At 47.4% G+C, this 25,083-nt stretch overlaps 1 protein-coding gene across 1 annotated transcript in view; it reads right to left on the reverse strand.

Annotated features, from left to right (window-relative positions):
- The window catches only part of ESPL1 (extra spindle pole bodies like 1, separase), a 59,802-nt gene that overhangs the window by 34,410 nt on the left and 309 nt on the right, over positions 1-25,083 (reverse strand). The window contains exons 2-11 of the mRNA XM_015421373.1: positions 22,144-23,259; positions 18,946-19,050; positions 17,254-17,374; positions 16,588-16,724; positions 13,767-13,960; positions 8,987-9,229; positions 6,484-6,628; positions 4,811-4,973; positions 1,933-2,072; positions 266-400 (exon numbers count right to left, since the gene is read on the reverse strand). Of these exons, the coding sequence (XP_015276859.1) occupies positions 266-400; positions 1,933-2,072; positions 4,811-4,973; positions 6,484-6,628; positions 8,987-9,229; positions 13,767-13,960; positions 16,588-16,724; positions 17,254-17,374; positions 18,946-19,050; positions 22,144-23,259 (2,499 nt within the window). The remainder of the gene's footprint in view (positions 1-265; positions 401-1,932; positions 2,073-4,810; positions 4,974-6,483; positions 6,629-8,986; positions 9,230-13,766; positions 13,961-16,587; positions 16,725-17,253; positions 17,375-18,945; positions 19,051-22,143; positions 23,260-25,083) is intronic.

Below are 25,083 nucleotides of genomic sequence, written 5' to 3' on the forward strand. Positions count from 1 at the left end.
GGGGGTGGGGTGGGGGTGGACTTAGACCTTAAGGAAGAAGTCCTAACTTTGCAAGCACAGGGAACCCGTTTCAATTACAGGCCTCTAGCACAGGGGCTTCCGATAGCAGGGCAGGACCTTGGACGGCTGCATTCCGAGAGAACTGCACAGAGCTAGACAGACCAGTGGTCTGAGCCCGCACACGGCAGCTGCTCATTTATATACAGGAGTGGGCAACAGTCTCTCTGCGAGACCTGTTGCTACCCCAGCTGCTCTCAAAGCTTACCTCTGCGTAAACGGGACACTCTAGCTGGAAGAACAGCTTGGCGATCTGACACAACGCGTTGGTCGTCCCGAGAGCATCTGCAAGGGCACCAGAGAGCTCTGAGATCAGGAAGTAGCTCTCGATGGCTTGTAGCGGCTGTGGGACAGGAGACAGGAAGCAGGGTGGTGAGGGAGGAGCAGAGATGCGCAGCTTCTGTGTTCTGAGACCCACCCACCCACCCCCAGGGAGAATCCAGTGCCTTTCCCCTTGTGGTCCAAGTTCTCTCTAGCTTGAAAGATCATCACAGGCATGCAGCAGCGATTGCCCTGAGTCATCAGACGGAGTGGGGTGAGGAATGAAGCTGCGTCTGGCAGTCCTCCCTAATATTCAGCAGAATATAATTCTGCAGAATGTTAAAGGTACTAGGTCAGGATGTGTGAAGTCTTTCTGACAGTTTCTCCTATTTTGCTGTGACAAAATATGTTTTAACATCCAGGCTGAAGAAGAGTTCTGGAGAACTCAGATGCTTGCACCCTGTCATGTTCCCTTTGGTTGGTCTTAATAAAAGGTATTATGTGGATCTGTGTTCTGGGTTTTTTGGATTTCTCTTTTGGACCAGCAACGCTTCCCTTTCTTTCTCTCACGGACACACAACGTTTGCCTTCCCAGAATACTCTATTCCTCTCATGCACAAAGTTTATATAAAACACATGCTGCTGCTGCTGCTTCTAAGCAACCCCCCCCCCAAAAAAAAGACAGAGCAGAATATATTTCTAAAAGAATGCCCTCATTAAAGTTCAAGATGGCTAGATAAAGCTCTCAAATCTTGCAGCCGTTGGCCATTCTGTGCTGCTGAACACAGGTGTTGCCATGCCAACTGCAAGGCAGAAGTGACAGTACGCCATCTAGTTTACACAGGCTACAAGGCCAACCTACCGAGAGACAACTGCAGAGCTGCCATGAATGTGGTTGTGACTTAGACGACTCAGGAAGCATCCAAAGACATACTTTTTTGTACTGTTTTGAAAGGGTGTTCCCCCCCACACACACACACAGAGGCTGTGTGTTCTTTTTACTTCCTTTCGGTGCCCTGACCTCGATAGCCCAGGTTATCCTGATCTCGTCAGATCTCGGAAGCTAAGCAGGGCCAGCTTTGGCTATTATTTGGATGGGTGACCTACAAGGAATACCCAGGGCCTGATGCAGGGGCAGGCAACGGCAAACCACCTCTGAAACATCTCTTGCCTTAAAAACAAATCTAGCTCACCACCTAGTGGTGCATAATGCAAAAAGAGCTAGTGCTTCTGACTGCCAGACGATCTTAGGATCTCTTGGCTATTCAACACACAATGCCACACGATAATTAATAACTTTTTTGGTGAGTTTCAAAACTTTACTTTCCACATTGCTGACTGACCTTAGGCCGGCCAGTCACCGTCTCTGTCAGCCTAGATTACCTCACAGGATGGTTATGAGGTGAAATGGACGAGGAGAGATCAAAGTACACTGCCCTGAGCTCCTTGGAGAACGGTGGGCTGAAAGTGTACTAAATAAATCTGCTGCCAAAGTGATGGCAACCTGGGCCTTGACTGTGGGCAGAGGAGGGTTCAGGAGAAAAGTTCCAGGAAGCAGGGGAGGGGAGGAGTTACAGACCTCTTCCAAAGGTGAAACTGCCCACTTTCCATTACCTTTCCCATCATCCTGTACAGGCCGGCCATGATGTGCAGGGATGCCATTGTCTGCTCGACGCTTCTCACACCTGGGACCCGGCCTTTGCTGAGGAGTTGCTTCCACAAGTCACAGGCGTCATCCAAGCCCTTTGATTGCGCTGAAAGGGACGGACAGGGACAATGTTGGGCCAGAAGGTCAGAGGGTCCCGCTGCTTCCCTTGAGGGCTATGTTTCCAAACCCAATTCTGTACGCAACAGCCAGAGCCTGAACCATCACACCTGAGACCCATTTTGTCATCGGAAACTGCTAAAACAGTTAGGCCTAAAGTAAGCAACAAGTGGAAATTTAATATTTACTTTTGAACAGTGGTGGAAGTGGTGACATGTGGTGCCCCTTTAGCATGTATGTGTTTATGTATTTAAACGTTTATATCCCGCTTTTTCTCATAGCTCAAGACGGCTTACAAAACACAACCTAAAGCATGTATGAATGCAGGGAGGCCGTGCAAGTACTGCAGGAATGTTAGGCAAGCAAACTGTCAGTCACATCTGCATTTTGACTGCTAGGCCAGCAAACCATTGGTCGTATCTGCATTTTGACTGTACCATTTCAGACAGCAGGAGGGAAGGGAAAACACAATGAAAAATCCCTACACCTTCCAAACTCAGATGTCTGCTGACTGATCAGCAACAATGTGGTTGGTCCAAACAAGAATGTATTCCACTATCTTGGATATTTCTGAATGAATCTAACACAGAGAACATAAGAATAAATCTAATACATAAAGAGAATTATGGGTAATAGCCAGGCACCAAGGAATCCTGCGTAATCCACACTTAAGCAGGACATCCTGACCTCAGGAACCGGCTATAACCAACCCTCATCTTGTCTTGTCTCTGGAGCAATAAGCCAGGCATTGTTCTTAGTTTACACTTGTCAGATGTGTGTGCGTGTGTCAACGATCCTCTTGTATAAGGATTGATTTAAATTGCTGTTTTCTAGACCTCGCTGGGATTCTCTCCCAAGAGTTTCTCCCTACAATCATAGTCTGTTCTGTTCCTGAATAAACTCCCTAACCGTCTATTTTGTTTTCAATGACACTTATTTTGTCCAGTTTTCTGGAAGATCTAGTTTTCTGCAAAGAAAACATCTAGTTTTCTGCAAAGAATGTTTCTGTGAGGGGAAGAGTGTGTTAAGCAAGTGGTACAGTCCAGATAGGGTTCTACCAAGACTGCTGGTCTATCGAGGTCAGTATTGTCTCCACTGACTAGCAGACACTCTCCAGGGTCTGAGGTTAGAGGTCTTTTAGATCAACAGCTACCTGATTATTTTGCCTGAACGTGCTGAGGATTGAACTTGGGACCTTCTGCATTCCAGACAGATGATGCACCAGTGAGCCACAGCTCTACCATTAGGTTCAACAGCCCATCTGCAGTTCGTAAGAGACTGAACTTCTCAAAAAGCAACAAAAATGCAAGACCAAACCAGACTAGGCTTTACACCCATTCCATATTTTAAAGTTTATTCCCACCCCTCCCGATTTGACATTTGCCTCCTTGCAACCAAGTGGTGAGGGCTAGAGAATAAAACTGGTGCATGCCTTTACAAAAGTGCGAGAATCAGTCCCTCCTTCTGCCTGCCCTAGATGTGAAACAGTTTTGTGGCATGGAGGAATAGCCAAGCTACTTTTGGTAACAGCAGGCAGGACCAACCCTTGGCCACTAGAAAGCAGTCTAAATAGCCTTGCTGCGTGCAAAGAGAAACATGAAGGCATCAAAGTCACCTTTGTAGTACGCACAGTTTATATGTGACACTGTTATGCACTCAGCACTCTGTCTGCCTTAGTAGACTAACCTTAGTGGACTCAGTTAGCACCTATGACATACACAGACATACAGATATGTTAAGTGCCATTGATGATTCTAATTACAGAGATAGAAATCAATTATGAATATATATTCAGGTATTCACTTTGGTTCAATGCTTAAATGCATTCTGGGAAAAATACTAAATGCTGACAGGCATTAACTGATTGCTTATGACCTTGCTCCTGATGGCTAGCTGTGACTGAGCATGTTCCTGATGTCAGCTCGCTTGCGTTAGATGGAGAACATACCACTATGTACCCATATCTGCTACATTAGATACTTTTAGAATTTCATAGCCTGGGAAGAAGAAGGCCCATTGTTTAAATGAAGGAGGCACATTTTCGCTTGAGAAAATCCAGCACACAGGTCTGGGCCCAATCACAATGGTGTGACAGATATGTGACAAAGCTTGATGGAACCAATAATTATGATTTATTTGCAAAGCGTCATAACGGGTTTAAAACTCCATGTCTCCCATTGTAACCTTAGGGAAGAGCTGTGGGTATTCGAGGATTCAAAACCTTGTTGTACCTGTATTTTCCCTCCTTTATTAATAAAGTTTTTTTAGTCTGGATTCTACTCTACAAGACTGCCAAGTGCTTTCTCAAATTGGGCTGGGGAAGCACAACCCGTGACGGAGTTTCTGTCTTACACCTTCAAGAACAAACAAGGGGGGGGGGGGAATAAGAGCCATGTTGTGCCAGCGTGGACACAACAGTTCGGAAGATTTCAGCTTCTGTAGGGAGAGACAAGCTTAGATACAGAGCATCTGTGTTTTATTTGTCCTAGGAAACCCATGATTTGAAAGCCATCACCATGCAAGGTGAGACCACGTTTCTTGGGGGCCACCTATGTTGACAGGGCAAAGCCCAGAGAGCACAGGTTAATGCATAGAGAATTCCTCTTGAAGCAGAGGGCCGGACTAAGATGACCCTTCCTGGTTTCTACTAGTTATTCCTCTCCATTTACTATGCAGTATGAATTTTAAACCCACCAACTCACCCCCCATTTGCAACAAGCTGCTCACCAGAATCCGCAGACAGGTTAAATGCGATGCCAAGATACAGGAACTTGTCATCCTGGGTCTTGTCCTCATAGCCGAGATCGTTTGTCTCCACGCCTTCGAGAACCCGTGAAGTCTTTAGTTCCTGGGCGCGGCTGTTTTTGGTTCTTTGTTCTTGCTTATTGCTCTGTAGTCAGGAAAAAGAAGAGCTTTGATGATGCCTCCTGCACAGCACTCTCGGGACAGTTAATTTAATCTGGTTTAGGTACCTTAGGCTAGCCCGATCTCATCAGATTTGGGAAGCTAAGCAGGGTCAGCCCTAGTCAGTATTTGGGTGGGAGACCACCAAGGAATACCAGGGTTGTGATGTGGAGGCAGGCAATGGCAAACCACCTCTGAGCGTCTCTTGCCTTGTAAACCCTCTAGGGTTGCCATAAATCAGCTGTGACTTGACAGCAAAAAATTGTATTTATGCTTTTGCGGCAGCGTGGAGATTCCAAACCACTACACCCAGCTGGGCAGGAAGGCACAGGAACGGAGTTCCGGCTGGCTCCCAAGTTGGCCACGCCCAGCAGGAACTCATTAGCATAATAGGCCACACCCAACAGCAGAAACTCATTTGGATTGGCTACATTAGGGGTCTGTGGCCTACCATGCAAAGGAGTTCCTGCTACAAAAAAGCCCTGGGTTTTGACAACAAACAAGGTAAACAGAATAACAAGCAAAAGGTGGATGTGGCTGGATAACCACACTTCTGGTAACATGGGGGTGTGGCCTAATGTGCTAATGAGCTGTGCTGTCAGGGGTGTGACCCAATAGGCTAATGTGTTCCTGCTGTTGGGTGTGGCCTACTATGCTAATGAGTTCCTGCTGGGCTTTTTCTACAAAAAGAGCCCTGACTACACCACACTGGCTATGGGGGGTTCCAGCCATCTCCGCCCAGTGCTCTTTGCGACACAGCCTAGGGTAAGGAGGCCTCAGTATGTTCACTGACCTGAACAACCATGGCACATGTAACCGGCACTAACTAGGGCTGTGTTTTAAAACGGTTAAATTCGTTTAAAAATAAGCTCCATGCGTTTACAGATAGCCCACCTACATCAACAGCAATTAAAACAAAGCAAGATGAAAATCAGGAATAAGCATTCTAACACAACAGAAAAGTCTTGTCTGTGTTAACGGCTCCTCATAGGAATGGGGACCAGAAAAAAGATCCAGATTCCATGGAGGGCATAATCATCTGTATTCCAGATTACTCCAATACTGGTTCAGTATTTGGATTTTGGGGACGGAAATTCTGAAATTATTCAGGTCCATTATTCTCTATGGGAAACTTTTCCACGGGGGCTGAAGGGGCAATTTTTTGACCCAAGGTCGTCATCATTGCCGAAGAACCGATGTTGTCTCTCCACTAAAGAACACCCAAGTTTCAAGTGAATTGAACCAAGGAGTCCAGTTCCATGGGCCCCTGAACAAGGTTTCCCCTGACACCCTCCATTATTTCCTATGGGGGGGAAATCCCATGCTTTCTACAGGGCAAAGAATAGCCAAAAACAAGAGCAAGTAACCACTGGCCAAAAGCCACCCAGGCTCTTAACCACTACACCAAACTGGCTCTCAGTTCCCAAGCCACTGCAGCAGCTTACAGATCCACCCAGAAAGGGGAAAGCCTTGAGGACTACCTTCCTGCCACTCACCTCATGCATTTTGTTCTCAATCGTGCAGATGTAGAGCCAGAGCAGGGCTTGAGCCTTGTCATCCTGGAGCTGTTCCTCATTCCGGGGAGTTCTAGGGACCAAGTCTAGCAGTCGCAGGGCTTCGCGGACAGAATCCAGGGCAGAGCTAGGGAAGGAGAGACTGAGCTTTAGCCAAGCACCTGGCATAAATGGGCAGCGAAATCCTTTGGCACAAGCTGTGACACTCGTTCTGCAGATGCAGAAAGCTAACTTAGTAGGGACAAGCCATAGTCAGTTTGCAGTACAACAGCTATTTACCCTTACCATAGGCATTTTACCCATGTCTAAGTCTAAGAATTGTACCAGCCAGGATGAATCCAGGGCCTACCATCTGCCTTCTCTGCAAACACAGTTCTGAAGTCTTGCGAGACCTAAATGCAAAATGCAAGCTTTTGAGTTATGCATGGCTCACTTTGAAGCTGAAGGTTAAGGAAGAGTAGAAGATTGTGTGCGTGTCAGCAAATTCAAAGATATGCCTGTATCAAAAGAAACTCTTGGCCTGTTACTATCGCCGCTCAAAAGATTTCTTCTTGCCATTATGGAACTTTAAGAAATCTGCAGACATGGGTTAAGTTTAGGTTACCCTGAATATCCAGGCCAAAGAGGAATTTTTACACACAGTTCAAAAGTCTGCACTCTGCATTGCAAGTACTAGTCAAAAAGAGTTGTGCTTTGCACGCAAATCCAGCTATCAGCATTGCCAAGACAAGAATTAATCATGTTCTACAATTCCATGTGAAGAGTGGATTGGTCCAGACTAGCATTTCCAAGGCCACAAAGATCTCTGCTCATGGAGCAAAATTTCCTTGCCTCCACCCTGTCCCACAACAGCCTGAAATGTCCACCCTGAACAAGATTTTGGAGGGAATTTTTGGCTGTTGTGGATGGGTGGAGGCAGGAAAGTCATGCTCCACGGGCTCCTTTCAACCTGCAGAAATGCTTGCCTGGATTCAAGCCAGTACCTGGAACCAAACTAGATGCATGGGTGCTCCCTGAGAGCTATTCACCTGCTCCCAAATAGCAAATTTCTAGGGCCCAGTCACGAAGACATTTGGGGGAAAATACAATTTTGGCTTATAGCAGAAACTTCTGGTGTTCAGAAGACAGAGCTCAGGGTGATGCATATCTACCCTCCCCCTCCTTTGGGGAGAGGTGCGCATTCATCCCATGCTTGCTTATAACCAGTGTTCCCTCTAAGCTGAGTTAGTGTGAGCTAGCTCACAGTTTTTTAGCTTCCGGCTCACAGATTTTTGTCTTAACTCAGGAAGGAGGGCTCCAGAGCAAACTAATATATGCAGTAGCCAAATTGCTCGCTCACAACTTTAATGCCAGCAGCTCACAAAGGAGAATTTTTGCTCACAAGACTCCACAGCTTAGAGGGAGCATTGCTTATAACCCATAGTTAAAAGCTCTGGCTCCTGCCTTGTCATTACTGACTCTTGCTAGAGTGCCAGGATTCTGCAACAACTCAGGCATGGGCTTTGGAACAAACACCAGCAAGTTAAGAAAGGACCGAGCTAAATGGTCATATTCACAGGAGAATGGTTGCAAGCACTCAATTTGAATTTTTGTGGTGTGGAATATTAGTGTGTTCTACCTTGACCTCGGTCAATATACCCATCCAGATTACCACCATCAGCTTATGCAACATCATTAAGTTTCACTGTACTTTTTTCTAGTTGCAAGAGGCTAATTATAGAGGCCCCTCTTTTATCTTTTTCTGACCAATCGCTTGCATTGCACTGTCACGGCTTTTAATATAGCAGCACAACAGGAAATACTTACCTCTTAAGCAACCGAACAAAAGTTGAGTCCAGTGGCACCCTTAAGACGAACAAAGTTTTCTTCAAGGTATAAGCTTTTGTGTGCACGCACACTCCCTCAGATACATTGAAAAGGAAGTTACCAGTCCATACATATAGCTAGAGTGTGAGCAGCAGATTAGCATACAACATAATGAAGATGTTTAACAGATGCGATGACCAAACAGGAATAAGCAGCTTAGTTCATATGGCCACCATTTGTTTGGATTTAATTCCGGGGGGGAAACAGAGTGAAGCAAATATGTCAAAATTGGAGACAGATATGTAAATGTATTCTTCCGAATTCTGGAATGCTGAGAGTAATTAACTGAGACCCTGTTGTTACCCTCAACAGCTCTGCCGATCCCAACAGCATTACCCTTCTATCTCTGATTCCATGCCTACCATTCCAAATTCTCCAGTCTCTTATTAGTTAGGAGAAGGAAAGGAGAATCTGAATATGGGAAACAGAGGGCAGGGCTCAACACCGCAGCAACAGCATTATTAGCACAAGTGAGACCTTGGGACTTCAATTTTTAAACCTCACCCTGCTGAACGCCATACGTAGATGATGTGAAGAGAAAGAAACGAACACCCTCCCATAAATTCTGGGTCTCCAACACAGGTAATAACAGCAGCCCCAGCCGGCTCAGGCCACTCACCATTCTGTCTGCTCCGTGTAGTCATGGTAACACAGCACCTGAGCCAGTTCTATCAGGATCACAGCCCGCTCATGTACCAAGCTACTGCCCTCTGAGCATATGTCCAGTAGGTCACAGATCACGTTGAAGCGCTCTTGGCCGGTGTCAGCTCGCACACCCTTGTAGGCCTTCAGTTCCTCCAACAGCACTTTCAGCAGAACCTCAGGGGCCAAGTGACATCCGTCCAGGCCCTCCTTCAGAGTCCTGTAAACACACACTCCAGTCAGGAACACAAGTTATAACAGAGTCAAGATGGAGGAACCATCTAAACACTGCAGGCTGAATGGTTAGAAGAACTTTACTAGGCCTTGCCAAATCAGACCAAGGCTCACCTGGAAAAGCATTCCATTTCTGAAAGTGCCACCAGGCTCAATTCAGGCTATGAAAACACTGGCAGCCATCTTTCCCTTGGGTCTCCGGCATTCAGAGGCCCCAGTTGCCTCAATTCATTGCAGTTCTGGTTAAGTTTCAGTCAGCTGATCCCTCATAAATTAGCCTATAAACCACTCTCTCTTTTTTTTTTTAAGCTAGCGGTCATTCCCACATCCTGCGACAGTGAATTTCATAAGGTAATTGTATGCTTTGAAAAGTATTTTGTCCATCTTGACCCTTCATAAGGCAGTTCCTTATGACCCAGAGAATAGGCCTAAACACTGATCAGCATTTCTCTTATCACTTAGGCATTCTGGGTACAGTTGAGCAACGCTTGTCAGGAGACTGTGCACCTAAACCTCCAATGCTTTGGGAGCCCACTGTACATGTCGATCTGATAAAACTGAACACCGATTCACAGAAGCTACTGACATAATAAGTAATATGGGCAGCAGGTAGCAGTATTGAAACTGGCCATGTCAAGCAATGTGAAGGCCCGGGGGATGGGGGGGAGGATATATCTAGTTACCCCTCCCCAATGGACAAAGTGGGAATTTGGGGGGGAACGGGAGAAAAAACTGCCATGAAATATTTGTGTTCTTGAATAAGTGAAATACATTTCAAAACAAAATGGATAGCATGGAAAATTTTATACAAGACAACCAAGAGCACTGGATAATGGTCATGCCTATGCAGGCTGTGGAAGGTCAGTAGTTCAGCAGTTTGAGACCCAGGTGTCGCAAGACGGAGTGAGCTCCCATCTCCAGTTCCAGCTCCTGCCAACCTAGCAGTTCGAAAGCAAGAAATTGCAAGTAGATTAATAGGTACCACTTTGGTGGGAAGGTAACAGCGTTCCGTGCGCCTCGGCGTTTAGTCATGTCGGCCACATGACCACGGAAACGTCTTCGGACAGCGCTGGCTCTTCGGCCTTGAAACGGAGAGAAGCACCGCAACCCTAGAGTCGGGATTCGACTGGTTTTCGAGCAAGGGAACCTTTACCTTTTTACCTATGCATACTACAAACATATCCTTCAAAATATATTTTACAAGTCTGTGTGCTGAACTGAACAATTTGGGCAATGAATATGCTATAATGCATTTGATAAGTTAAAGAGTTCCTTGGTTTCAGTGTTCTTGTTGTTCAGTGTTCCAGAGTTCAACTTGATATCCAGAGATGCTGGTAGTGCTACCCCTGCAACTGCACGAGACTGGCTCTGTCTTCCCCAAGATCAGTTTTTCCCCTCAAATGGCAAATATGTGTGGTACATGTGGTAAGGGAGCATAAGGGTTCAGCAATCTGCAATGCTGTCTCAGGGGCTTGGTGTTATTTGCTGTTTTACTTCTAGAAAGCATTTTTTAAAAATCCCATAAATATGCCAATTAGTATAATTGGCATATTTATCCCAAATTAGAGATCTTTTAAAGCGTCAAAATAAGCTTAGGTTTGATTGGAAGTCAATGATGGCAATGATTCCCCCAAAAAACTATTGTGTGTGTGTCGTCCCCCTCCATGTTTTAACATTTCTGGAAGTTTTACATCTCTAGCCATGTCTGCCAAAACCATTGGCCCACATACCACACCTAATGTTTGATGCTTCTGTGTAGGCCTGGTCTTCACTCTCTATTTCTGACTGGGGCAGACAACTGTTGAATTCTACCCATCTGGGCTCCTATCAATCTTTACACGAAGAAGAAGGGGGGAAAGCAGCCCTGTTCACCCACTGCCAAGAGGTGACACATTCAGAGCTTTGGAGGACTAGAATTATAGATTTATAGTAGTAGATAACTCACTGAAAATGTCGAGACAGTGTGCGACTGTGATTAAAAAAGCCAACACTATGCTCGGAATTATTGGAAAAAGTGCAGAAAAGGGCAACTAGAATGATAAAAGGGTTGAAACACTTTCCCTATGAAGAAAAGTTAAAGTGCTTGGGGCTCTTTAGCTTGGAGAAATGAAGACTGAGGGGTGACATGATAGAAGTTTATAAGATTATGCGTGGGATAAAGCAGGTAGAGAAAGAAGTACTTTTCTCCCTTTCTCACAATACAAGAACTCGTGGGCACTCAATGAAATTGCTGAGCGGTCGGGTTAGAACAGATAAAAGGAAGTCCTTCTTCACCAAAGAGTGATTAACACATGGGATTCACTGCCACAGGAGGTGGTGGCGGCTACAAGCATGGACGGCTTCAAGAGAGAATTAGATAAACATGTGGATCAGAGGTCCATCAGTGGCTATTAGCCACAAGGTATAGATAGGAACTCTCGGTCTGGGGCAAGTGATGCTCTGTATTCTTGGTGCTGGGGGGGCAGTGGGAGGGCTTCTGAAGTTCTGGCCCTGCTGGTGGACCTCCTGAGGGCACCTGGGTAATGTCCACTGTGAGACACAGAATGTTGGACTGGATGGGCCATTGGCCTGATGCAACATTGGCTTCTCTTATGTTCTTACTTAGTGGCTCCTTGTAACCAACAGTTAGAAATCTCTCTGGTTATTTGCTGTTTTACTTCTAGAAAGCATTTTTTAAAAATCCCATAAACATGCCAATTAGTATAATTTTATATGCCAAATTAGAGATGCCGCATTTTATCTTTTAAAGTGTCAAAAGAAGTTTAGGTTTGATTGGAAGTCAATGATTGCAATGATTCCCCCCAAAAACTATTGAGTGTGTCCCCCCCATGTTGTTTAACATTTCTGGAAGTTTTACATCTCTAGCCATGTCTGCCAAAACCATTGGCCCACATACCACACCTAATGTTTGATGCTTCTGTGTAGGCCTGGTCTTCACTCTCTATTTCTGACTGGGGCAGACAACTGTTGAATTCTACCCATGTGGGCTCCTATCAATCTTTACACGAAGAAGAAGGGGGGAAAGCAGCCCTGTTCACCCACTGCCAAGAGGTGACACATTCAGAGCTTTGGAGGACTAGAATTATAGATTTATAGTAGTAGATAACTCACTGAAAATGTCGAGACAGTGTGCGACTGCGATTAAAAAAGCCAACACTATGCTCAGGATTATTGGGAAAAGTGCAGAAAAGGGCAACTACCGGTAGATGATAAAAGGGTTGGAACACTTTCCCTATGAAGAAAAGTTAAAGTGCTTGGGGCTCTTTAGCTTGGAGAAATGAAGACTGAGAGGTGACATGATAGAAGTTTATAAGATTATGCGTGGGATAGAGCAGGTAGAGAAAGAAGTACTTTTCTCCCTTTCTCACAATACAAGAACTCGTGGGCACTCAATGAAATTGCTGAGCGGTCGGGTTAGAACGGATAAAAGGAAGTCCTTCTTCACCCAAAGAATGATTAACACATGGGATTCACTGCCACAGGAGGTGGTGGTGGCTACAAGCATGGACGGCTTCAAGAGGGAATTAGATAAACATATGGATCAGAGTCCATCAGTGGCTATTAGCCACAAGGTATAGATAGGAACTCTCGGTCTGGGGCAAGTGATGCTCTGTATTCTTGGTGCTGGGGGGGCAGTGGGAGGGCTTCTGAAGTTCTGGCCCTGCTGGTGGACCTCCTGAGGGCACCTGGGTAATGTCCACTGTGAGACACAGAATGTTGGACTGGATGGGCCATTGGCCTGATGCAACATTGGCTTCTCTTATGTTCTTACTTAGTGGCTCCTTGTAACCAACAGTTAGAAATCTCTCTGAAATTAGGAAAAACAGATTGGGAATTTCTAGTTAAAGGCAAAAAGTCTGTACTTTATTAGCAGAGGATTTCATTTAGTATGGGAAGTCACAATACACTTTAAGTAAAGCAACAGGGATCCCGAGTATAGTTCTAGGTCAGGGTGCTCCAAGCTTTTTCAGCCCGCGGGCACCTATGGAATTTTCACACATGGCAGTGGGCACAGTCACAAAATGGCTGCCACAGGAGGTGGAGTTGATCACAAATTATCAGGGAACGATGCCTGTTAATCTGCATAGCCAATCAGAAGCCCTGCTAGCTAGGCAAAAGCAACATCTAGCTCCACCATCAGGAGTCATGGAGCCCACAGGCTGGGTGGAGGTCTTCACTGGCAAGAAAAGGTGCACCGGTCCCCATTTCCTCTTTTGTTTCCCTCCCACCATCATCTCAATGGCAAGGAGTGCCAGGATTCCTTCAGGATTGCACTTTCTTTCCCCCAGTCAAGCAAAAAGGGGAGAGTTTTGCCAGATTTTGTCTCTTGGGGGGGGGGGGAACACTATGGACAGCAAAGAATTCCTAAGAGTCGTAAACGTCCTCAAAGGCACAGCAGGACAGATCTAAGTGTTACTCCCCAATGGCTAGTTTTAAGCAATACCAGACAAATAGCCATCCCTGTTTTAAGAATCGTATCCTTTCCTCACCCCCTTCCTCAATTGGCTCAGCCTCAATCTTACTTTAGTCTGAGGTCATCGGCCCCATTTTTGCTGGCATCCATCTTGACTTTCAGCCAGAAGGAGACCGGTTCCGCCATCTGCTCCGTGATCTTGTTGTGCTGTGTGACCAGCCACAGTACCACAGCCTGGAGAGCCTCCTCTAACAAGCCCAGCTTCCTGTAGTTTTCCACAAGCAGCCTGAAGCAATTGTGTAGCTGAGAAGAAGAAGACAGACGGGCGTTCAAGTGGCACCCCACAGAAGTTCACCCCCAACTACCACATGCAACTGTCCAGAAGCAAAGAAAGTCCTTCCATTGTCCATGCTTCTACCAATCTGTAGACCACGGTTTAAACTGATGAACCAGTGGCCTATTTAATCCTATAGCCCAGGGTGTCTTTCCTAGCCCATCCCACCTTGGTATCCTCGTTTAAAGGTTATCATCGCACCTGCACACTATTTTTCCTCCAAAGAACTATGGGCTGTGAGCATGAGATCTGTGATGAATGAAGATCCTGGCAGCAGCTGGTTGTCAGGCAACCTTAATGCCAGAGGGACCAAGGGCAGGCAAAGGGTCCCGGGGTGCCACTGGCAAAGCTTTTTATTTACTAATTTTGATTTATATCCCGCCTTGCCTGCACAGGCAGCTACTCAGATCCTAAAAGAGAGAATAGTGGGCGGGGGATATGGCGGCGGCAGACTCGTATAAGAGGGCTCAGCACGTGGCACGGTTGGAGAACAGTTAGGTTGAGACTGTAGGGATGCCAGCCTCCAGGTGGGGCCTGGAGATCCCCTGGAATTACAGCTCATCTCCAGACTACAGAGGGCAGTCTCCCTGGAGAAAACGGATGCTTTGGAGGGTGGACTCTGTGGCATTGTACCCCCCCTGAGGTCCCCGTCCTCCCCAGGCTCCACCCTCAAATCCCCAGGCGTTTCCCAACATGGATCTGGCAACTCTAGTTGAGAATGAACAGACAGATTAAAGTAATGGATCTCAAACAGCCAGCCAAAACCTTATCCATGACCTCCCATTTTACCCCAAAAGACTGTTGCGGCAGTAGTCACAGAATTTATAGTCCAGAGACATTCCTTTCCACTGTAAAGTGTTAAGGATTGGTAATTTGTAGATTTGCCCTAAGATCACATGATCTGAATTTTAGAACAAGGCTCAGATTTGCTGTAACAAGATGTTTTTGTTGCTCTTTATATGAAAGTTACTTTAAGCCATTCCTCGTTGGAGCAGTCCTTTGTGTGGACTCAGAAATGTTGTAATTGCTGCCTTAGCCCAGCCTGCACACACTTACTTGGAAAAAGGTACCATGGAGCTCAGAGGGCTTTACTTCTGAATAAGTATCTCCAGTTGAAATGCTGAGATAGGCCCAAGAGCCTAACTGAGGAAAAGGCAGGTTCGTTTAGGGAGGAAGCTATGGCTGAGTGTTAGAGCATGTGTTTTGGCACATGGAAGGCCCCAGGTTCAACCCCTGACATCTCCAGTAGAAAAGACCTTGCAGAGGTAACATGAGAGACCCTGGCGAGCCGCTGCCAATCTGAGTGGACATTACTGACCTTGATGGACCAATAGTCTGCCTCAGTATAAGGAAGTTTCATGCATTCAAACCAGCATTAAGAACAGTCTTGAGTGACTGCAAAGTGCGTCCCTTCCCTGTGTGATTGTACCCCAGATGGTCCTGGTGTTATTCTAATGCACTACACCAAACCGAGTATAGAACTTCCCCTGTCGCAAAACTGCCCCCTGACCTGTGAGTACCACTCCCTGAGGTGTCTAGGCACTCAGCGATTATACCAAGGCTCCATCCAGCAATGCACCGCTCTCCTGAGTCCAGCTGACTTGGAGGGGATTTCCCGCTTCTCTCTGGCATTTCCGCTGGCACCAGCTGGTCAGTTAGAGTACTACTTGCTAAGAGGGCCAGCACTTCTAGCACTCTGTGCCCAATGCTGTTCAAGGGCTCCACCTAGTGCCTGCATCCCCCACTAACCAACAATTACCACACTTGTGCACTCCCAGGGAAACAGCAGTCTAGCAACCGACAGCCTCCCTTCCCCTGGTGCTTGTTTTAGATAAAGTGTTTGAATGGCAGAGGTGTATGCAGGACAGAGAGCAACTACCAGCATTTAGAAAAAGGTTTACTGAAAGTCCATGTACGTACTCTGCAGTGCAATGGATCAAACAAGGAATACAAAAAAATGTGCAAATGTGCAGTCCTCTGTCCCTCAGCTGATAACATGCCCTAGCTGGTCTTATTCTAAGGCAGGCTTTATAAATTTCAAAGTAGCAGCATACTAAAATCTTCCCATGACCTTGGGAGTCTTTGATCAGCTGCCTGCCCTTTTTTAGCTCCAGTGGCAATGGCGAACTTCGAGAGTGAGACCAGGTGACAAAGCACCATCTTCCAGATTAAATCAACCAAAATGGTCCCCATTCCCTCTGTGTCGGGAATTTTCTGTCTCCCCCCACCAGTGTGTGAAACCTTCCCTTCCTAAGGTCTCCAGGAATATACTATCTGGCTTCCAGTATCCCACAACCCTGTTCACCTTCTAAGCATCAGATTCCAGCCACGGTGTGCGCCACTGGCCATTTCATTGTCTTCCACTGGGACAGCCATTTGCATTTTAAAACCAAGCGTAGGGTTTTTGCAAGCCCCAAACCAAGAAGTATTGGGATGTATCTCCAAAGGCCATTTTCCCACACACAGCACTCACAAAATGTTACCTTGCTCAGATCTTAGATGCCACCGAAAGACCTCTTGGATAATAGAACTTCTGAGCTCGACAAGATCCCACCTGTACTCTCTGTCATGAAGCTTCAAGCACAATGTTATATACCTTTTCTGTAGGGAATTCTGGATTCTTGAACAGCTCTTCCTTGCCCAGCCTCCTGCAGAAGAGCTCTACTATCAAGTTAGACTCAACGTGCATCTTCTGACAGTAGAAGCTGTAGCCCAGCCGTGACACGCAATATGCTGTTGAGAGAGAGGGTAGGGAAAAGCTTAGTCTTTGACCAAGCATGGTTGAACAGCATGCCTGCTTTGGAAAGAAAACCACTAGATAAACACGCTTCTACCTCACCTCCTGAACAGAACCAGCCAGCAGACCTTTCCACATGGTCCGTTAACCTCCAAGGTCAAAGCACTCTATTTATGACATTATACTCGCTGAATGAGTACAACCGCTGGCTTGGGAATGCATAGGAAGTGCACATTGTTTTTTTTAAGTGTGGGGAGGGAGGGAACACATGTGTATATACTTCATATGCACACAGACTTGCAATCCTGAGCCAGGGATTGCTCCAGAGGCCTACTAATAACAAAGGTGTACTTGTTTCTCAAGTGGTTAAGACGCTGAACTGCTTGCAATCCTGAGCCACGGATTGCTCCAGAGGCCTGCTAATAACAAAGGTGTACTTGTTTCTTATTATGCTGGAGAACAGCCTTTGGCTCATCAGTACACAGAGAACCAAGCCACAGGAGGAAGACGGTCTTTGATACCAACCTGAGACATCCAGGTATTCTGCCTGCTCGCTCTGTGGAAGACCTGCTAGCATATCCAGCATCCAGGAAGCAACCTTCTGAAGGGACGCCACCAGCTGTAGCATCCCTGGAGACCCTGGCCCCTGTGAGAAAGGCAAGTTTTAGGAAGAGGAAACAAAAAGCATAGGAGGCACACACATATATATATACACACACATACCCCTCCAGCAGCACTTCACCACAATGAGTCTGCTACGGACAGCAAACTTGTACCTTGTTTGCATGAAAGTTCCAAGGGTATCTGGAGCCAATCTATACAGCCGGCAAATCATGGAGTGTACCATTTTCAACAGCAGGATAGGAAATCCCATTCGCCACCTCTGTCCTTCATTTCTCCCTTCTCCCCCCCTCCACCGCCTGCTTCCCTCTCCGAGACTCCTGCCAGTCACATCCCTAATCAGCTAGGCACTGGAAGGGATGCGGGCAGGTGAAGCAGAATGTGCATCTTCCTTTCTCCTTTAAAGCCTCTTGCCAACACTACTCACCCACAGGGCTTTCCCTTCCCATCCCGCCTTCCACCAGCATGTCAGCAGCAGTGATGGTGGCAAACGGCTTTGGCGCAGAAAGTGTGGGATGCCTTTTGCTCCAGCCCCCATCTTTCCCCTCTGACAGCCAGCTGATGAGGATGGACGGCTCCGAGTGCAACTGCTGCCTCGTTCCTCTCCTCCCACCCTCCAGTCCACCCACTTCTGACTCCTCCCCCCTTCCCGTGTCCTTGTATTCTCCTGCTGTTGCCTTGTCCCCCTTTACATTATGAGATCTCGTTCATAATAGTGACTATAATCTCCATCTGAATTCCCCACCCCATTGCAGTTGCCTCCAGTTTGTTTAAAATAGGGGGAAAACGGCTTTTCAGAATTTCCTGCAAACCTAGGGGCTTGTCCTGAATGTCTAGAGGAAACTCTTCCATTTCTCCAAACAGCACTTTTCTTTAGCACCAAATCTGTGATTTCTGTTTTCAGCTGATTTAATTTTTTCCAAACCTTGCAGACAGCAGAAGCTAAAATACATGTGCTAAGGAAGCATGTAGGGTCGCAGTCTGCAGCCCTCTTTAGTAGTTGATTGTATTTGCAACTTTGTTGGTTGAAGATTAAAGCACTGTACCTTTAAAGTTTCATAAAGATGCCACATTGAACATCTGCATACACTATGTTAACATAGGACGCCTCTGGTGTTAAAGCAGCATAATAAGCTAAGACCTCAGAAGTACTGCATATATTTCAGTTTCCCCCCCAAATTTCCATTTTTTTCAAAGATATCTTTTTCCCCTCTGCGGCTTCAACATTTCTGGAAATCTAACTCACTCAGACCACGAGTCCACTTAGTCCTGTATTGACTACTCTGACCGGCAACACCTTCCCAAAGCCATTCCAGACAAGGACCCTTTCACAGCTCTTCTACAAGAAAGCCTTTGTCTGGGGGTACCAGGGACTGAACCTTGGCCCTTGTGCACAAGACACACACACCCTACCCCTGAACCAAAGAGCTTCTGGAGAATCTAGACCCCAGCCCCACTAAGGATACTAATCCTGGCCCCCCGGGGGGGGCAAAGATGAAAGCCTTGATCTTATCTTTACACAGACGGCAGGATTTTCTGGTCTGTTCAGGATTCCACGGGGCAGATGCTACCACCTCCCGCCTTGGTTTCTCATACCTGCAGAGTCTGAAGAGAATCATATACTAAGGTGGTGTACAGCTGGGCGAAGTGGTACAGCAGCTTCTTCAGAGCTGGCTGCTGTTTCACATTGTCTGGCGGAACCTGGGAAGGGTCGGAAGATGAGCAGAGGAAGACGCTTGAATGGCCCCAAACCCAGTGGGTGCCAGGTCACTCATTAACAATCAGTCTGACGCAGAGTTACTCCAGTGGCTTCGACTGCAGTAACCATGTATAAGATAGCATTCTAAGATACCTAAACTGTACTGTTTAGGGGTTTTCCCCCCACATATCACAGGGGGGGGGGGAGAAAGAAACTGCAACACATTGAAATATAAGGTTCTTCATTGCATGCATTATATTTGCATAGAAGGGAAGAGTAATTTTTAAAGACACCCCTGGGGAAGACAAAAAACAAAAACACATCCAAGACATTTTCATGCACTCTGGAGGAAGAGCCAGTTGGTGTTCTACAGGCTGGATTAGCCCCACCCCCACAGCAATGTAACAGCCCTACCAAATTTTAACCAATGCAATAGCAAGGCAGCATGGAATTTGTGATCAGTGTCATGCTAGGACATGGCCAAACCAGATTCAAAACCCTACTCTGCTACAGAAGCTTGCTGGGTAACCTTGGGCCACTCTTTCTTGCAGCTTAAACACCTTGTTGGTTGTGAGAATAAAATGGAGAAGGTGGGGGAGAAGGTTTTAAGCTGCTTTGGGCCCCCGGTGGCGAGAAAATAAAACAAATAATAGATGGACATATATTTTATATACATATATCTATATGAACTGGTTTGCTCTCTCAAATATGAAGAAGAGATTGGATTTATACCCCGCCCTTCACTCAGCGTCTCAGAGCAGTTTACAAACTCCCTTCCCTTCCCCTCCCCACGACAGACACCCTGTGAGGTAGGCGGGGCTGAGAGAGCTCTGAGAGAAAAGTGACTGACCCAAGGTCACCCAGCAGGCATCATGTGGAGGAGGAGTGGGGAATCAAACCCAGTTCTCCAGATTAGAGTCCACTATCAGGGCTCTTTTTGTAGCAGGAACTCCTTTGCATATTAGGCGACACACCCCTAATGCAGCCAATCCTAAACAGACACCCTGTGAGGTAGGGGGGGCTGAGAGAGCTCTGAGAGAATAGTGACTGACCCAAGGTCACCCAGCAGGCATCATGTGGAGGAGGAGTGGGGAATCAAACCCAGTTCTCCAGATTAGAGTCCACTATCAGGGCTCTTTTTGTAGCAGGAACTCCTTTGCATATTAGGCGACACACCCCTAATGCAGCCAATCCTCCAAGAGCTTATAGTAGCCTCTGTAAGAAGAGCTCTGTAAGCTCTTGGGAGGATTGGCTACATTAGGGGTGTGTCGCCTAATATGCGAAGGAGTTCTGCTACAAGGCTCCACACCAAACTGGCTCAGCTCAGCCTCAGTTTATGGTGTCATCATAACCCAGTGCTCCACAACCTCTCTGACCTGGGAACCCCCCCCCCCCCAAAAAAAAAAAAAAACACACCCTACATTCTACCTCATCAGTAGCTGTTCAGGTTACTCTAGCCCCAGGACCAGCATCAGAGGAATACAGGTTGGCTGCCTCTTCTCTAGCGGAATGAGCGTGCATGTGTGCTTATGCTGGTTGTGCGGGGGTAACTTTCCCATGCATAACTTTCCCATGCAACCAAAGGCAGCAAGGTATGGCTGGGCCTTGAATCAAGGGATACTTGTGGAGTGAAAGAGTAGGAAAAGTGAAAGCAGGAGGGGGAACATCTGGGAAGATGGCTGCCAGCTTGTAAGATTCAGGCTGAGTGTCTGTCTCTTTCCTTTTCGAGGCATTTATGGCCTGCGAGTGGCCAAGGGAGTGAGCTCCTGAGCACAAACAGAAGGGCAAGAGCCAAAGGGCACTAGGCTCCAAGCCCCAGAGTTAAAGTGGACAACCTCAAAGTGGGACCTGAAGATCTCCCACTTTTACAACTGATATAAGGACAACAGAAACCAGTTCCCCCGGAGAAAATGGCTGCTTTGGAGGGTGGAGTTTGTGGTAGTGTACCTTGATGAGGTCCCTCCTGTTGGAATATACAAGGTCGACAGTGCACCTACTTGAAGAAGATCAGAAGAACAGCCTATAGGGGAGAGCTGAAGGACTGGTAGTTGGCATGGCTAGATTAGGGACTGCCCACAATTCCAAATTATGTCCTTCCTGTCTCCTGATTGGCTCTTCCGGAGACTTCCTGCTCCAACTGAGCCCTCCTCCTTTGTTCCTGTCTCTCACAGCAGTTAGTTAAACCACTCTCCCTCTCCTCTTGAGAGCCAGTTTGGTGTAGTGGTTAGGAGCTCAGACTCTAACCTGGGAGAACCCGGTTTGATTCCATACCCCTCCACAGGCAGCTGCTGGTGTGACCTTGAGTCAGTCACCATTTATTTCAGAGCTGTTCTCTCAAGAGCAGTCCTCGAAAGAGCTCTCTCAGCCCCACCTACCTCACAGCGTGTCTGTTGTGGGGAGGGGAAGGGAAAGGAGATTGTAAGCCACTCTGAGACTTCTTTGGGTAGTGAAGGGCAGGGTATAAATCCAATGTCATTGTCTTCTCTGTTCTATCAAAGTTTATTTCATCCTTAATAAACTGAGTTATTTTCTTTAAACAGTTGGTGCTCCGTGCCTCTGCATGTTCAAACTCTGCCAGCACCTCCGCCCCCAAGCACCGCCCCCTTCAGGCTCCACCCCTGGAATCTCCAGGTACTTTCCCAACCCAGAGCTGGCAACCCTACCAAGGGTCCTAGCCTAGAACTGGCAGGACAATCTCCTGGCCAACACAGAGAAAATTTAGAAGGCTTCCCTTCTCCTGCTCATTGGTTTCTTCTGTATCGTTGCACTTCTGTTGTGAGCTTCTTGGGTCCTGGGGATGCCAACTTCAGGTTGGGGAAAATTCCTGGAGATTTCAGTGGGGTGAAGCCTGATGAGGGTGGGGGTTTGTGGAGGGGAAGGACTTCATTGGGGCATGATCCCATAGTGTCTACCTTCCAAAGCGGCCATCTTTTCCCAGGGAAATGGAACTCCGTTGTTGTCTGGAGATGAATTGTGATTCTGGGAGATCTCCAGGTTCTACCTGAAAGTTGGCGACCCCAATGGGTCCCCACTGGGAAGAAAGGCAGGATACAAATGAATTAGTGAGAAAAATAAACAAGGGAAAACAAACTCACAGCATTCAGCAGCTTGCCAAGCAGCTCAAAGTATCTTTCCATAAAGGCAGAGATCCCCAGAACGTCATGTAGACTGAGGATGCTCCGTTTCGTTTCTCTGGCGTATCCATATAGAGCCGTGATGAACAACTGGCAACTTTCGACCGTCACTTTTAGCAGATGCTCGTTAGCATCCAGCAAGGTGTTCAGGATCTCAGCAGCTCGGGCAAAGAGGGCTCCTACTGAGACATCCTGAAGCGCCAATACTCTGTTCAGCTCAACGCCAATGGAGAGAACATCCAGACATGCACTAAAGAAGCTCCTTCTTTTCTTGGAGCTTCTCAAACAGCCCTGGGACTGCTGGAGAACTTCCTCGCCCTCTGCAAAGCAGCCGCTCTTGCAGAGGTACCGGGACCTCACCACAGTGAGTTCAAGGATGCAGAGCTTGTCCTGGAAGGGCAAAGTTTCGCTCGAGCCCCTCTTTTCCAGAAGCCCTACGACAAGATGGCCGAACAGCTGCTCGCTGAGGAAACAAGCCTCCTCCCTGGACAGTGGGCTCCGCTGGGCCTCAAACACAGAAGCGGCAGCGGCGGCATGCTGGGCCGCCACAGAGGTAAAGAACGGGGGCTCTCTGAGTGAGAGGACAGAGGAGTTGTGCTCCAGGAGAACCAAGAAGCGCACCGCTTGCAGCTGCGCCGAGAGGACCGCCCTGAATCGGGTGGGAGCCCGTTCTGTTTTAGCCACGGCGTCGGTGCTCTTCCACAGCACGCTAAAGGCACTCTTGGCGATGGACGCGAAGTCGTCGGAGGGCACCTCCGGAGGCTGGTGCTTCAACAGTTCGGTGTAGAGGAGGTTCGCAAAGCCCAGGCTGGTCTCCGATGGGCCCCGGGAAGCAGCGCCTCTCAGCAAGTGGTAGAGCAACCTTTCCAGGTAGAGAGGAGTATACTGCGGCCGAGCCTCCACGTAGCCATGGTAGGCCCTCTCAGCCAGAGTCCGGAGACCTTCCAGGTGATCTGGGCGGATCGAGCCTTCGGCAAACCTGTGGATGCAGGCCCGCAGGATTCCATCACATGCTGTTGCCTGTTTGGAAGCTTGGCTCCCAGGATCTGCATTTTTGGCTACCGAGCTGAGGCATTCCTGAAATTTAAGTGAGGATTTTTTAGGATCTTGGAAGCAGCACATTCCAGGAGCTTACGCTCTGCAATCTGCAGCTGGATGGAAGAGGTCCCATCAAAATCGACAGACAACATGCCGTAACGGGCCACGCCCAGAGCACTGTCCCAATTTTATTTCACAGTTTACTCTACATAAGGGACCTCCTGGATCAGTCCCCACAGCTGTTTTTTCAACAGCTGTCAACCAAATGCTTCCCAAAAGCCCACAAGCAACTCTTCTCCCCTCAAGGGATATTCGCAGGTATGCTGTTTCTGAACAGGAGGGTTTCATTTGGCCTATCCTCCCACAATTTATCTGATCCCCTTTAGTCCCCACCATGCCTTGTGGTAGGAAGTTCCACGAGTTAACTGTGTGATGTGCAAAGAGATCCTCTTATCTATCCAACTGCATTTATTTAGCAACAAGAGGGAAGTTCTAGGGTTCTTCATAGTCTCCTAAACCCACCACCCCATCCCTCCCTCCCATCTTAAGTCAGTTCCTTATGGCTAAAGTATTTGTGGCTTTTTAGTTTAGCTAATATGGGAAGGAATCACCATCCACTGACAATTTTTAATCCCACTTTTCCAGCTCTACGATTTCCTTTTTGAGGACAAGCCAATGAAACAGAACCATGTTGCAGACCTACAAATGAAACTGTACCCCCCAAGTCAGAATTACCGGGGGGGGGGATGCCGTTAGATTTCACCAGGTGAGGTGTAAGGAGAAGAGGGTGATAAAGGTAAGTCTGCCTGAGACCAACAATAATGGTGAACAGATGAGTATATGAATAGCCACACAAAAGCTTATACCCAGAATTAAACTTTGTTGGTCTTAAAGGTACCACTGGACTAAAACTTCGCTTTTCATTATGTTTATGGGATCTACCTCTGGGTCCTTTTCAGACCAAGAGAAAAAAGTATAAATTGTATGCTTGTCAGGGTAGTAGATGTAACCTGGATGACCCAGGCTAGCCTGAACTCATCAGATCTTGAAAGCTAAGCAGGGTCGGTGTCACTTAGTACTTGGATGGGAGGCTGCAAAGGAAGCCCAGGGTCACTGTGCAGAGGCAGGCAATGGCAAACCACTTCTGTCCGTCTCGTGCCTTGAAAAGCCTACAGGGTTGCCATGGCACTTTCCCGCTACCGATTAGGGCAGTGAGCACTACGAGGGCCATTGCCCTGTGAAAGGAGTCGGGAAGGAAAAGACCTGGATCACTAGCAATTGCCACTTTTGCTAATTACTTTCTTCCCCCATGTTCTTGATGCATAGGAAGGAGTCTGCTTACCAGTACTGTTAAAAATACTGTTGTCTCCCTGTCACTCTCAGCTTCTCTGGTCCATCTTTCCCTTCTGAATGAATAGCCTCCATCTCTCCCTTCTGAATGTATAACTCTTCCAAACTAAATTGCTGCTGGAAACCAGATTATATGCGCGGAGGAGAACCAAGTTGTTCAAAGCCAAAGAATGGTGGGCAGGATGGCGCTGCCCCTTAAATATCGGCCGCGCGCTCCCGCCCCCCGGGTTGCCCCAAGACTCTGTTGATAGGGCCAGCGATGGTCAGGAGAGCCTGAGTTTCCTACGTCCGGCACTGGCCCACCCCCCTCTGCCAACCTGCCATGGATGCCATCCCCCCCCCCCCTCGCGGCTCTGCAAACAGGCCCCCGCGTGACTCAGTGGCCCGGTTTATACATTGTAGGCCAAAACTACCTTTCGATCTTCAAGAACTGCTCAGCAAAGTTCATTAAGGGAACAGGGGCCAAGAGAAATGCACCCCTTTAAGGCAAACCCTGGGGAATGCCGAGAATAT

This window comes from Gekko japonicus, unplaced genomic scaffold, assembly GCF_001447785.1.
Source record: "Gekko japonicus isolate JY-2015 unplaced genomic scaffold, Gekko_japonicus_V1.1 scaffold637, whole genome shotgun sequence".
NCBI classification, from domain to species: domain Eukaryota; kingdom Metazoa; phylum Chordata; class Lepidosauria; order Squamata; family Gekkonidae; genus Gekko; species Gekko japonicus.